The sequence below is a fragment of the Geotrypetes seraphini genome, chromosome 6 (genome assembly GCF_902459505.1).
Source record: "Geotrypetes seraphini chromosome 6, aGeoSer1.1, whole genome shotgun sequence".
Taxonomy (NCBI): domain Eukaryota; kingdom Metazoa; phylum Chordata; class Amphibia; order Gymnophiona; family Dermophiidae; genus Geotrypetes; species Geotrypetes seraphini.
The window spans coordinates 254,254,573-254,269,910 of NC_047089.1; the positions used below are offsets into that span (position 1 = coordinate 254,254,573).

At 46.5% G+C, this 15,338-nt stretch overlaps 1 protein-coding gene across 12 annotated transcripts in view; it reads left to right on the top strand.

The window, feature by feature from the left end:
• The window catches only part of DMD (dystrophin), a 2,510,493-nt gene that overhangs the window by 1,115,427 nt on the left and 1,379,728 nt on the right, over positions 1–15,338 (top strand). For all 12 annotated transcript variants that reach the window (XM_033949686.1, XM_033949693.1, XM_033949692.1 and 9 more), the window contains 3 exons: positions 3,980–4,103; positions 6,794–6,881; positions 12,822–13,063. In XM_033949686.1, the coding sequence (XP_033805577.1) occupies positions 3,980–4,103; positions 6,794–6,881; positions 12,822–13,063 (454 nt within the window). The remainder of the gene's footprint in view (positions 1–3,979; positions 4,104–6,793; positions 6,882–12,821; positions 13,064–15,338) is intronic.

Genomic DNA, 15,338 nt, shown 5'->3' on the forward strand with positions numbered 1-15,338 from the left:
TTCTCGGGCGCCTCCACAATAGGTGTCGCTCAGCGTGATTCACTAAGCAGCAGCCAATTTGACTTGAATCACGCTGAACAGTTTTCCCTCTTCCTCTCTGGACTCGGTTTGCAATTTTTTTCCCCAGACACTGGTGAAGCCCGGTCCTTCCCTCCACAGAGACACTTCCAGCTTGCTTCCTGACGATTCTTTCCTTTCCGCGTCGTCTCTTGAGTTGGTCTCATCTTCCTTTCATTCTGAACTATGTGCTGGGGGGTTCTTGCATGGGGTTTGCGTGGATTCCAGCTCAACTATTTTCAGATTTAAGGAAAGGCAACACAGGTAATGGTTTTGAAGTTGCCAAATGTCTGCGTCATCGGTGCATGTGCGATCTGAAAGGGCCAGCACTAGCTTCATCAAAGGACCTCGGCTATAGCACTACGACCTTCCTCTGTTCCTCGTCTACATCTCTAGCCTTTGACATGCATCCCTTTCTCCCCCTACCTCCTTGCAATTGGCTGTCCAGTGTTCCTATGGGTGCCACGATTTTAAACGTAGCCGTAACTCGTTCTTGACAGGACGATTTTGTGACCGGACTTTTCAACTAATTTCATCCAGTAAAAAAAAAAAAAAAAATGTCATCTTGAATTTTTTATTAAAATAAATATCCAATTAATATTTACTGTATTTAGGAAAATAGAAGCTGGGGTTTCTTATTTAAGCAGAATCCTGCTTTTGAGGTTATGTTTTTTTGTGTGTGCTTGCTAATATATTGGAAGGCATGTCACATGGCCATCTGTAGGCGAAGACTGAAGAGGCTCCTGGGTCCAGGCTTTGCCCAAATCCAGCCCTGAAAGCCGGGGTTAGGAAGCCCGGGGCATTCGGCAGGCGCTGTGCTCCATCTAGTGTCTGACGCTCAAATCCTTTTAAGATGAAAGTGTCACAGCTGAAAGAGCATCATTACCCTCTTACATTCTAGGTTTTTGCATGGCGAATTGTGATTTGGGGGTTAATTATCAGCAGCTTTCTTATATTCTCTTTGAAAAGCGATCGGGCCCAGTGACTGAACGTCACGAATGATGGGGTGGGGGATGGGAATTTTAGAGGGCATGGAGAAGCTTTATTTTGTCTAAAAGTGGGGGGTGTGGGTGGGGCTTTTGGGAGGGGGTGATTGGATGGTTTTGCCTGCATTGGCGGTGGGGTAAAGAGTACAGGAGGGAGAGTTGGATTTGGGAGGGGGGGAGACGTCAGCCGTTGATCAAGTTTAGGAACTGAGGGGGAGGATTCTCAAAAGTTACCATGCCCTTAACATAGTCGCTAAACCGGTTCCAGCCGGTTTATCTGCCAATATTTTATTGGCCGATTATCGGAACAGCTTTTTCTGAGCTTCCTATCAGTCTCCAACTCTGCCATGCAAATGTAGTATAATGAGGTCATAAATATTAAAATGAGCACTCCGGGCAATTCTCTATCATCACCGGATGATTCCCTAACCTCGTTGTGCCACATTTGCGGCCAGAATTTTCCGACAGGGTCTGAGCTGTCGCAGCCTTACTTTCCCGTCAATGCCTGAGTGCTGATTGGCTCAGGCACTAAAAGGAAAGTAAGATTTGACAGCTCAGACCCTCACTCCCTCCCCCACCCCTTTCCGGGCAAATTCAAAAAATTAAAGACCCCAAAATTGAATGATGGTAGGAGGGATGCCCACTCCCTGCCATCCCCATGACAACCCCTGGCAAGAGGGATGCCCACTCCCTACCACTGCCAGTGATTCCCACCACTCTCTGACACCCCCAGCAGGAGGGATGCCTACTCTCTCTTGCCGCATGGGTCTCCTGCCCCTTCCGCGTAATATCTACCTTTCCGATGATGGCCTCTCTGTTCGGCAGGCCCACCTCTTCAAAATGGTGATCCTTCCCCTTCCTGGTGCATCCAGAGATGCACCCGGGAGGAGCCTATGGCACTGATTGCCCCAGGTGCCTAAGGCCCCTCCTGAGAGAACAGTATAGGAAATTGAATAAATAAATAGTGTGCAAAGTGTCTGTCTCTGGCAACCAGAGCTGATGCTGTGATGTCACAATGCCTCATTCCACCAATAAGAGCCAACCTCATCAGTGATGTCACAATGGCTTCATTGTCCTAGACTTGGCTCATTTTTGCTACATTTTGATTTCTAGAGTGGTGCAGTGGTTTAAGCTACAGCCTCAGCACCCAGAGGTTGTGGGTTCAAATCCCATGCTGCTCTTTGTAAGCCTGGACAAGTAACTTAATCCCCCAGTTGCCCCAGGTACATTAGATCGATTGTGAGCCCATCGGGACACAGAGAGAAAAATGCTTGATTATCTGAATAAAATCCATGGTTGGGTAAAATTTTTATGCATGCTTCCTCTTCCCTCACTTTTAGAAAACTAGTAAAAACCCAGCTGTTTGATCGATTTATAACTTAAGGGTTAATTGTTTCATTTTCATCTTAATTGCATTTCTGACAATTTATAATTTTCTACTGATTGTCCAGTATTTTTTTTTTACTGTAAACCGCCTCGAACTTCTATGGCTAGGCGGTATATAAGAATAGATTATTATTATTATTATTCTGAACTCCCCTGAGAGAATTGTATAGGAAATTACATAAATAAAACAAGACAGCTAGTTTTTTTCTTTTTGTTTGTTTTTTTAATTCTTTATTGATTTTTAATCAAAAACAGTGTCATACAAATGAAAGAACAAAAGATATGTCACATATTACACTATTATCTATACAGGTAACATAAATATCATTCAATAATTTCATTTTCCTGCATATAATAATGTCATAATATATCCTAATATACAATACAAATAAAGAATAAAGTTACCCAAATATCACTATCAATATTTGTTCCCCTCCCTCCAAACGCCCATTCCCCTGGATGTGTAATAATATCCCCTGGATGTGTAATAATATCCCCTGGATAAATAAACCAAAGAAAAGAAGAGATATGATGAAAATACATTATTATGTTTTTACAAATTTAGTCAATGGGCTCCAAATTTTATTAAAAAACCTCACTAAAACCCCTACAGCTAGTTTTTAACATCAGGCGTGATGGGAAATTGTCATAAAAGCCCTTTTTCAGGGGTAAATGACATTTTAAAATCCTTACGTTTAAGTCCTAGCCAAAGTTTTGCAATTGAATGACCAGAAAGGTCTGGGACGCCACCTGCTTCTCTCTCTTTGCCAGCAGAGTTTCATCCTTCACAGCTGGCGGTACTGTTGCATGCTGGTGACCCACACGTGTGCGGCCTGCCGGGTCTTGTTGCTGCTCAGTGACACCCCTGGGCTGTTCCCCTCAGCCGGAAGCACGGTCTCCCTGAGGGCTGGGATAATGCGTATTGCAGCCCTTTAGCTGGATCAGCTGCTGGGTGGGTGGATGCCACGCGGTGAGCCGGTCATGCCACATGCGCACAGCCACAGAATGGTGGAGCAAACATAGCAGAGGTGACTGTGTATGAATTTGGAAGCAATGTCAGCTTTCTCTAACTTCTTATGATAGGGCAGAAAAATCACAGTGGATGTTAAAGGCAGGCGTGGTTTTGATTGCGAACTAAGCCCCTTTACCTGTTCAGAGAATGAGAGATTATTTCTTTAGAAATTTGTACCGAGGGAAATAAACATCTGGATTTGAATTTGCATTTTGTCCTGCCTGCTGTGTAAGGAGCCTAGTTCTGGCTGATAAGGTGAGTCAGATGGTTTCCAGCTGAAATCACATCTGTTAAGCCGTCAGATAGAAGAGGTGTGTTAATGTTTTCGGAAATAGAAAGCATTGCGGAGAATTGAAAAGCCTTCGAGGGTTCTGTTTACAGCTTTATGTGGTAACTACTGAAACGGGTTTTGCATTTTCTTTTTTTTCTGTTTATTTTTAATCAGTTCTTCTGCTTGTGACATTTTTCATTTGTTCTAAAAAAAAAAAAAAATAGTGAACTAAAGCTTTAAGGCCTCTTTTCTTTCCTTATGTTGAAGGTTTGACGTTGATACCACAGAACTTCACAGCTGGATGACCCGGTCAGAAGCCGTTCTGCAGAATCCAGAGTTTGGACTATACCGTAAAGAAGGAAACATCTCAGATCTTGCAGATAAAGTCAATGTACGCAAACGTGTTTCTCCTTTTTGCAGCTTTTTGACCCTGTTCCTACCACTGCTGCTCTATCTGCCCCAAAACATTGTTAAATTCCTTTACAGAGCTGGCCTCTAGGACCCCCCCAACCCCCCACTGCTAAACTATCCCTGGCCTTAATCCAACAACCTGGACCTCTCCTGTGCAGAGGCACAAAAGTAGCGAGGCTGTGGTTTGAAACCAGTACTTTTCCTCTGGGATTCAGATTAGGGTTGCCAAATTTTACATTCATAGAATCCATACCTGCCCATCCACGCCTGTTACGCCCCAGTCCTGCCCCTAATCCCGTCCTATCTCCACCCCCGCTGCTTGCTCTGGTTGGGCAGGAGGGCATCTGTGCACAATTTCAGGGGAAGCTTTTCAAAACCTGGACAAAGTGCTGTCCGGATCCCCAGATGTGTCCTCTAAAGGACGATATGTCTGGGGAATCCGGACATCTGGTAACCTTAATTCAGATGCAAAGTCATCTTAGGGGGCAAGGGGGAATTCCCACACTGCTTACAAGATCACTCCCCCTTGGCTCTCCCTCTGGGATCTTTTCTGGGTTGCAGGACCAGGAAGTGAGCTTAGAGGGAGAGCCAAGGTCGGCATGGAGAGAAGGTTGGAGATGCCGCTCGCGTCAGCAAACTGTTAAAGAGCTACACCCTCATATATAGAGACAGTATTCTACGGAACCACTTCGGTCCAACACAGTTCTGCTTTCATGTTCCACTACATCAGAGATCCATGTTCCAAGACGCAGCATGAAATCTTGATACTCTTTGGGGTTCTAGAATCTTGCTATTCGTTGGGATTCTAGAATCTTGTTACTCTCTGGGATTCTGGAATCTTGCTATTCGTTGGGATTCTAGAATCTTGTTACTCTCAGGGATTCTGGAATCTTGCTATTCGTTGGGATTCTAGAATCTTGTTACTCTCTGGGATTCTGGAATCTTGCTATTCGTTGGGATTCTAGAATCTTGTTACTCTCTGGGATTCCGAAATCTTGCTATTCTTTGGGATTCTGTATGGAATGTTGCTACTCTTTGGATTTTGGCGAGGTAGTAGGGACCTGGATTGGGCACCGTGAGAACGAGCTACTGGGTTTGAGGGAGCACTGGGCTGACTCATAAGGCTATTCTTGTGTTTTTATTCTCAAGCATAGCTAATCCCTGTTGCAGTGGAACACAAAACTGATACTCCGTTGGTTTCTTATTCCTAATTAATTTTCGAACATTTCTCTATCTGTTCATTCATGCTAAAAGTGTAGGATTTGTGAAACAAACTCTTACTTTATACATTTTTAATTACACTTTCTAAACAGCTTAATTTGAAAATTGTAGAAAGGTGTGAAGACTTTCCAAAGGCATGTTACACTTCACACGTACACCGAGCTGTAAAGCATCGACTGGTCTGTCTCCTGGAAACAGAATGAGACACTCTAACATCGTTCCCATATTTTCCAGTCCAGTAGAATAGAGTTATGGGCTGTCTCTATGTCTGGCTGCCCAAGTCTAAGTTTGTACAAATTCTACCCCTTCGACAAGCGGTGTGTCAGTTTGGGAAGTGGTAGCTAGAGCGATTCGCATACTTTGACTACTGGCATTTATTGCAACCAGCTACCCAAAGGCCAAAAAAATCAACCTGAGAGTTTTGATCTAAAAGGAATTCTTGGAAGATAAAGTTTGTGAGAGTTTGGAAAAGTATTTGTGAGTTGTAAGTATGGAACCCTGTAAGGCTGCCCATAACCAAACACTGTTTTCTATGACAGGGAATTGAGGCCACTGTTGCGGTGTGCTTTTTCTTACAAGCACTTTAGGACTCAATCGAAAACTAATTTAAATCATCCTTAGATTATGTTATTTTTAATCTTTTGTTCACCGCATTGAACTTTTGGTTATGTGGTTTATAAGTACGACTAGTCTTTAAGCCCGTTATATTAACGGGTGGTAGAATAGATGTGTCTGTCTGTCTTTCTTTCTGTCTCTCTCTCTCTCTCCTTGGCCGCTGTCTGTCTTTTTTTTCTTTCTCTCTCTCTCTGGCCGCTGACTCTCTGTCTATCTCTCTGGCCCCATGTCTGTCTGTGTCTCTCCCTGGCCCTCTGTGTGTCTGTCTTTCTTTCTTTCTCGCTCCTTGGCTGCTGTCTGTCTGTCATTCTTTCTATCTGTGTCTCTCCCTGGCCCCCTGTCTAGCTGTATCTCTCCCTGGCCCCCTGTGTGTCTGTCTTTCTTTATTTCTTTCTTTCTCGCTCCTTGGCTGCTGTCTGTCTGCCTCTCTCTCTCTGGCCCCTTATCTGTCTGTCTTTCTTTCTGTCTGTCTCTCTCCCTGGCCCCCCGAGCAAACCAAGATTGCTGCCTGCCCCCCACCACACCCCTCCCCCCAAAGCAGCCCCTTTTCCCTCTCCCCCTCCACTTCCCTGTGCAGCAGTAGCAGCTGGACACCTCGCAGCACCTGCACCCTGTCCGCTTTGTCCAGGCCAAAGGACACCCTCCTGCCGTTGCTCTCGCCACCACTCAAACCGCCGCACACGCCACAAGCCACTGCACGCGATGCAAATCGAACACGGCCACGGAGTCACACATCACGCTGTCAAGGATCACGGCGTTGTAAGTGCGCATGCGCACTTAGGGTTTTATTATACAGGATGTTATGTTATGTTTCCCTTTACTTCCGTGTTGTAGGCTATAGAGCGAGAGAAGCCAGAGAAGAACAGGAAACTCCAGGATACCAGCAGAGCGGCTCAGGCCCTGGTGGAGCAAATGGCAAGTGGTAAGTCTATGTAGGAGAACACTTACGAGGTGAGGCAAAGAAAAGGTCAATCCCCACAATGAAGGTTTATTTCATGAAAATGCATGCCACTAAGGGCTCCTTTTACGTTAGGGCTTTAACGCGCATTGAGCTGGCGTTAGTTCTAGAAGCGTAGCGGTGGTAATTTCCTGCGTGCGCTAAAAACACTAGCGTACCTTTGTAAAAGGAGCCCGAAGTTACTTTATTCAAAACCTTATCTATATATATAAAATCGGAGGTATGTGTGTGTGTGTGTGCGTATGTGCTGCGATCATGCAAAAACGGCTTGACCGATTTGAACGAAACTTGGTATGCCGATCCCTCACTACCTGGGGTGATATGTTCTGGGGGTCTCGCGGCCCACCTGCACACGTGGGCGGAGCTACAAACAGAAAATCAGATTTCACCCATTCATGTCAATGGAAAAAATGTAAAATGCTGCCATTCTCACAGTAAATCTAAAACGGCTTGACCGATTTGAACGAAACTTGGTATGCTGATCCCTCACTACCTGGGGTGATATGTTTTGGGGGTCTCGCGGCCCACCTGCACACGTGGGCGGAGCTACAAACAGAAAATCAGATTTCACCCATTCATGTCAATGGAAAAAATGTAAACAGCTGCAATTCTCACAGTAATTCAAAAACGGCTTGACCGATTTGAACGAAACTTGGTATGCAGATCCCTCACTACCTGGAGTGATATGTTCTGGGGGTCTCACGGCCCACCTGCACACGTGGGCGGAGCTACAAACAGAAAATCAGATTTCACCCATTCATGTCAATGGAAAAAATGTAAACAGCTGCAATTCTCACAGTAATTCAAAAACGGCTTGACCGATTTGAACGAAACTTGGTATGCAGATCCCTCACTACCTGGAGTGATATGTTCTGGGGGTCTCACGGCCCACCTGCACACGTGGGCGGAGCTACAAACAGAAAATCAGATTTCACCCATTCATGTCAATGGAAAAAATGTAAACAGCTGCAATTCTCACAGTAATTCAAAAACGGCTTGACCGATTTGAACGAAACTTGGTATGCAGATCCCTCACTACCTGGAGTGATATGTTCTGGGGGTCTCACGGCCCACCTGCACACGTGGGCGGAGCTACAAACAGAAAATCAGATTTCACCCATTCATGTCAATGGAACAAATGTAAAAAGCTGCCAACGCAAAAACGGCTTGCCCGATTTGAACGAAACTTGGTATGCAGATCCCTCACTACCTGGGATGATATGTTCTGGGGGTCTCGCGGCCCACCTGCACACGTGGGCGGAGCTACAAACAGAAAATCAGATTTCACCCATTCATGTCAATGGCAAAAATGTAAAAAGCTGCCAACGCAAAAACGTCTTGCCCGATTTGAACAGGGGAGCAGGGAAAGGGTACTATTAGACAGGGGGGAGGTAAAAGGAAGGGAGAAGGGCTACTGCTGGACATGGGGAGCAGTGAAGGGTACTATTAGACAGGGGGAGGTAAAAGGAAGGGAGAAGGGGAAAAGGAAAGGATTAGGACGTTTGGGTGAATTTCTTGAATAGTAGGGTCTTGATTTCTTTGCGGAAAGCCTTGAGGTCAGTTGATGCTGTCAGTAGGTTGGTGATGGAGGGGTCCAATTTAGCTGCATGTGTTGCAAGTAAGTTGTCATACATCTTTTTTGCGTTTAGTTCCTTTAAAAGGGGGGAAGGAGAAAGGGGATTGGGTTCTCCTCAAGGAATTTTGGCCCTGATTCACCAACCTGCCCGATCCGGGCAGGTCCGACGAATTCTGCACAACTGAATATGCAGATGGCAGCAATCGGAGGAACGCCCCCATCTGCCCGCATGGATCGCTTTTCTGTGATTCCCATCTGTAGATGGTCTGCGCATGCGTGTTCGAGCTGCAAACTTTTTTTTTTTTTTCACTTGCACTGGGGAGCGATATAGGGGGGAGAGCCAGGCCGGGGACACCGATGAGGGGGCGGTGGGGTCCAAGTCCAGGCTGTGGTAGCCTCCATAAAGGGCAGAAGCGGCGAGGGCCTTCCCTGGAGGGACTGGAGCGCAACTCATTTTGGACCAAAGGCTGATATTATTTGGAATAGAGGGAGCATTATTTGTACCTACTGGACCTTGCTCTCTGCCGCCTTCCCTGTAGTGCGAGCCCGTGGGTTTAAAGCAGGGCTGCACTGTGGCATGCAGCCCCGCTCTAAACCCGTGGGCTCACACTGCAGAGAAGGCGGCAAAGATAGTCATACTTCCTGCCTTCTCTGGTTAGAAATCGGCTCCAAAACAGAGTTCAGGACAGAGACAGGAACCGCACGATTCCCGCGATGCCTGAAACCTCTTCCTACACAAGCAGAGAGCAAGGCAATGGAGCAGGAGAGTCGGCAGAGACCTGTGCGACTGGTCCCGAGCAGTTGCTTCTATTCTTGATCGGCCAGCCCAATCAGTGTCCCAAATTTGTGTTGTGAATCGCGTCCCCGCCTACTTTGCATGCGTTTCACCTCATTTGCATGTACAGATTCGAAGCAGATCGCAGGAGAGGTAAGTGATTCATGCCGAAGGGAAATTTGCTCGTAAAGAGTTCGCAAACCGATCGGTACACAATCGCTTTGCTTTGTGAATCTAGGCCTTTTGTCACTAGTGACTTGAGAGATATCCCACTTCCTCCCACAGGCGGGGTCTTCGTGGTTCACCCAGATCTTGTTTCCTGTTCCTGTAGCCTAAAGAGACAGAGCACAGGAAAAAAATTAGGTGTTGGGTGCCTGGGGGTTTATTGCTTTGTGGCTTTTCTAAACCTCCTTGATCTTCTCTTGCTTCAAAGGGTGAAGCACCGAAAGACGTGTTATTTATGTGAATACTGAGCGACTGTACTCTGACTGGTACACCCAAAATGAATGTCAAATGAATCTGTAATGATAAAATACTCGAGCAACGTGTTAGCATAATAAAGCAAGGACTATTTTCCTTATGCCGCATTTTAAGTTGTCCTTGCAGATGTTATAAGACAAAAACATAAGCTTACGTAGCAGTGCATTGCTCTGCCCTGAATGCCAGGGCTGCAAAATAAACACATTTGACACGTAGATTTCACTGAAGTAGCAATTATAATATACTGGCATATAACGTACAATTAAAAAGCCGTCTAAACCAATTTGTGATGTAACTTAATGTGCAGTTTACAAGGTAATAAAATTAATGGATTCACTTCAGGTTATGATCCATTTCCCTTGGGTTCAATGTGTTCGTTCGTTATTTCATGAGCTAGCCTAATAAGAACATAAGAACATAAGCAGTGCCTCCACTGGGTCAGACCACAGGTCCATCTTGCCCAGCAGTCCGCTCCCGCGGCGGCCCGAACAGGTCACGGCCTGTCTGAGACACCAGAAGGGGCCCCCTTGCCACCTTGGTTTCCCATTGAGTTTTATCTTCCCATCGAAGTCCTAACCCACCGGTCTTGCACATGCACGACCTGGTTGGATTTCTATACTTATTACTTGGTTTGCTTTCTATACCTGTGTTACATCCCAGCACCTCTCTCAGTATCCCACGATCCTTTTATCCCTCAGGAATCCGTCCAATCCCTGTTTAAATCCCTGTACCGTACTCTGCCTGATCACTTCCTCCGGTAGCGCATTCCAAGTGTCCACGACCCTTTGGGTGAAGAAAAACTTCCTTGCATTTGTTCTGGACCTATCTCCCTTCAGTTTCTCCGAATGCCCCCTCGTGCCTGTTGACCCCTTCAGCCTGAAGAATCTGTCCCTATCCACCCTCTCTATGCCCCCATAATGTAAACTGGGATGCCCAGGACAGAAAGTTTTGATAGCCAAAGCATCGGTAGATTGATCGATCTGAAATATCACAGTGTAGGATCCTCGCACTGATTTAAGAGCATCAAGGGTGCTGCGGGGGACGCAACCACGCAGAGTGCGAGGAAGATGGGGGTTCCAAAAGTTGTTCCCCTTCCGTTTTCTCCCCTTTGGTGGTCAGGGAAAAGGCCCAGGATGGGATTCAGCTCAGGGGTTTATTTCGATGCCTATAATGTTTAAGTGTGTGAAGGGTTCTTGGCTACTGTGTACTTATGAAATTAGGCCCATACAATTCCTTGCACGCATCATTAATTTGTCAAGGGAAATTCTGTACATGGGGATGAAGTTTAGGCCCTGGGATGATGCGCATTGAATGCGGATTCTATAATGGCATTTCTGTGCGGACCAAGTTTGTCCCTGTCCCCAACCCATACCCACAAGCTCTGTCCCCACCCTGTCCAGGTAGCTCCAGTACTGGATAACTGAGCGCTGCTCACCGTCTGGATACCACTGAATGGCCAGATTTTTTTTAAACCGCAGTGGCTGTAGGAAAAAAGCGCTGATCGACGTGACTCAATATTGACCTGTATTTTTATAGCTTACTAGAAGTGCTCATTTTTATATGGCACTCCCAGACCTATTGCTTTTTTGAAATCAGATGTGTCTATGCATTTTATTGCTCACCCCAGTGCTGTAAAGGTTTCAGAAACTCCTGCTTCAGCTGCTTCCTTAAACTCTGTGTCATTTTTAAGCATTTTCTCAGCCGTAGCAGGACTCGGACTGGCTTGTGCTTCCCCAAACAGACTTTTCTCATTCCATGTCTGAATTCATTTCTTATTCCTAGCTTAAGAAGCATAAAATTTGTTTTATTCTTTTGGGATCTTGCTAGGGCTTGATGGACCACAGGTATGTGAGCCGAGTATAGGACAATCAAGCCATTCTGACATCACTGGTGAGGTCGGCTCTTATTGGTGGAATGAGGCATTATGACATCACATTCTCAACTCTGGAATGTTGCTGCTCTTTGGGTTTCTACCAGGTACTTGGGACTTGGGTTGGCAACTGTTGGAAACAGGATACTGGGCTTGATGGACCTTCAGTCTGTCCCAGCATGGCTGTTCTTATGTGAGCCAAGTACAGGACAGTCGAGCCATTGTGACATCACTTCTGAGGTCGGCTCTTAGGCATTGGTGGAATGAGGCATTATGACATCACAGTCTCAGCTCTGGAATGTTGCTACTCTTTGGGTTTCTACCAGGTACTTGGGACCTGGGTTGGCCACTGTTGGAAACAGGATACTAGGTTTGATGAACCTTCGATCTGTCCCATTATGTCAGCTCTTATGTGAGCCAAGTATAGGACAATCGAGCCATTGTGACATCACTGCTGAGGTTGGCTCTTAGGCATTGGTGGAATGAGGCATTATGACATCACAGTCTCAGCTCTGGAATGTTGCTGCTCTTTGGGTTTCTGCCAGGCACTTGGGACCTGGGTTGGCCACTGTTGGAAACAGGATCCTGGGCTTGATGGACCTTCAGTATGTCCTAGTATGGCAACTCTTATGTTCTTATGTGAGCCAAGTATAGGACAATCGAGCCATTGTGATATCACTGCTGAGGTTGGCTCTTAGCCATTGGTGGGATGAGGCATTATGACATCACAATCTCAGCTCTGGAATGTTGCTACTCTTTTGGGTTTCTACCATAACTTATGACTTCGATTGACCACTGTTGGAAACAGGATTCTGAGCTTGATGGACCTTCGATCTGTCCCAGTACAGCAGCTCTTATGTTCTTATGTGGGCCGAGTATAGGACAAATCAAGCCATTGTGACATCACTGATGAGGCTGGCTCTTAGGCATTGGTGGAATGAGGCATTATGACATCATAATCTCAGCTCTGGAATTTTGCCGATCTTTATTTATTTGGTTTTATATCCTGCCCTCCCAGAAGAGCTCAGAATGGATTACAAGTTTGCATACATAATAAAGCACATTTATACTAGGCTTGATGGACCTTCAGTCTGTCCCATTATGGCAGCTGTTATGTTCTTAACCCTTCTTATTTTGTTAACAGTGAAAATCAGGATTGTATCTTCCTTTATACGTGCATCTTTTAATTCTTTTTTCTTTTAGAGGGCCTGAACGCAGACAACATCAAACAAGCCTCTGAGCAGCTGAACAGCCGCTGGACCGAGTTTTGCCAGTTGCTGAAAGAGAGACTAGTGTGGCTACAGTACCAAAAAGACATTATTGCCTTCTACTCGCAGCTCCAGCACCTAGAACAGGCCACGCTGTCTACTGAGAGCTGGCTGAGAACACAGGGCACCCCAGCGACACAGGAGGAGATGCTGAAAGCACAGCTAGAAAAATGCAAGGTACGTGAATGGCAGGGCTTGAACGCCTGGCAAGGGCAACATCAATTTAAAAAGGTTATTAAACTGAATATATGCTATTATGTGTTCATTTGTTTATTTGTGAAGCGAAGTACAAATTAACAAACATAACATAAAACCATACAAAAGTACAATCTAAAAAAAAAACATAAAACAATCAACAGCAATGAAACATCAACATTTACACTTATCCCTCCTTATTCGCGGATCCAGCACTCGCGGTTTTGCTTATTTGCGATTTTTGACATGCTGGCTCCTCCCCCCCAAATTAGATCATCCAATCACCGATAAAAATTTTGCAAACCCCAAACCTACGTACAGGCAGTGCCGGCTCCACCAAGCTTGAGAAGCCCTCGCCCAATGGGAGAGGCGGAGGGTTTCCAAAAATCCCATCCGGCCAATGGGAGCGCCGGGATGCAGCGCATGGGCAAGCACTGCGGGTCTGGGGTTTGGGTTACGGGTCACGCTGTATGCGCCTTGGTGTAGCAGTTTAATGGCAGCACATCCGGAGTGCGGACTGCGATGAGACGGACAGTCGGGCTCCTCTCATCGCCGGGAATTTAAAGCGGCCGCAGCAACCCGTATGTGTCTTTTGCCCAGGAGGAGGCAGATTCGGGTCACAATTCCGGCTCTCCCATGCTTGCCAGGCTGGAAAAGGGCACCGAGGGCGCGGGGAAAAGACGAGGCAGGAATAACGCCGCCGGCAACAGCAAATGGGAAGGCCACCAACTGGTGGGAAGAAGGAAACGGGCTTTTCCAGTGATGAGGAGCATGCTAGGTCAGCTCAGGGGCGGAGCCTCAAATGCGCCGGCTTCTTTTTTTAATAATTTATGCCATTGGTGGCGATTTTAAAAAAAATTTATTACAGCACGATGATGAAAGTTATTTGTGGTTTTTCCATATTTGCGGGTCTGTTCCGCCCCTATCTACCGCGAATACGGAGGGAGGAGTGTACAGCATACATAAAAGGCTAAAACAAATCAGGACACGTAGAAACAGGCAGTATTAATTCAAACGACAGTCGATACTCGGAAAAAAGCATCAAGAAATAATTGTGTCTGTAACAGCTTTCTAAATGAACTCCTGTCAATGAATTTCCGAATTTGGCCAACAAGGGCATTCCATAGTTTTACCCCTGCACATGAAAAGGTCATTGCACTGGTTTCCGCAGCCCTCCGTTCTTCACCCATATTTCATTTTACAAATCCCCAAACTGGGAAAAACTAACTCTCCCGAAATCAAACCAAAAAGGCTCTGGCCATGCACAACTCTAGAGTCAGAAGAGGGTTTAACGTGTGCCTGAAAGGGTTCATAGTCAGTGGCGTGCCAGACACCAGCGCGCCGACAACAGAGGGCAGACAATTCAGCGCAAGACACCAGCGCCTCGCAGGAAAACTTAGTTTTAAGGAGCTCCGAAGCGGGGTGTGAGTGGGGAACCTCCCCACTTTACTGCATAGTGTTCGCGCTGCCGTTGGGGGGGGGGTGGTTGGGGGGTTGGAACCCTCCATTATAGAGAAAACGGAACTTTTTCCAATTTTGGGGGGGAAAAGTTCCGTTTTCTCTATAATGTGGGGGTTGCACCCCTCACAAACACCCCAAAGGCAGCGCGAACACTATGCAGTAAAGTGGGGAGGTTCCCCCAGACACCCCCTGTCGGAGCTCTTTAAAACTAAGTTTTCCTGCGGTGCGCTTGTGTCTTGCGCTGAACTGTCAGCGCTCGATTGTCGGCACGCTGGTGTCTGGCGCTCGATTGTCCCGTCACCGCATGAAAGGGTCAAATTTTTTTAAGGGATTAAAAACAGGTTCTATAACTGGCACCCAGTGGCATAGTAAGGGGAGCGGACCGCCTTATGCACCGTCTTCGCAGGGGGTGCTGGCACTAGCAACTCTTCTCTTCTCCGCCCCCACATACTTCCTTAAATATTCGCTGGTGCGAGCAGAGCCTTCCACTTGCTGCTCGCACCGGCCTCGGCTCTCTTTTGACCTCATTTCCTACTCATGGGACAGGACATGACGTCAGAAGGGAGCCGTGTCCGGCTATAAGTCAGCTAAATACCATCTCTAAAGGTTCCCCTAACTGGCTGGGCGTGGAGGTGCTAAGGAGCATGCCAATGGGTGGAGCATAGATGGGGCACCAATTGATGTGCGTACCATTCCGAATCCCATAAATTTGCACGGGCCTTCGCTGCATTAATGCACCTGTGTTGCACGATACCCAGGCACCCTTTGTGTCCTGGAGCAGCCAATTAAGAAAATG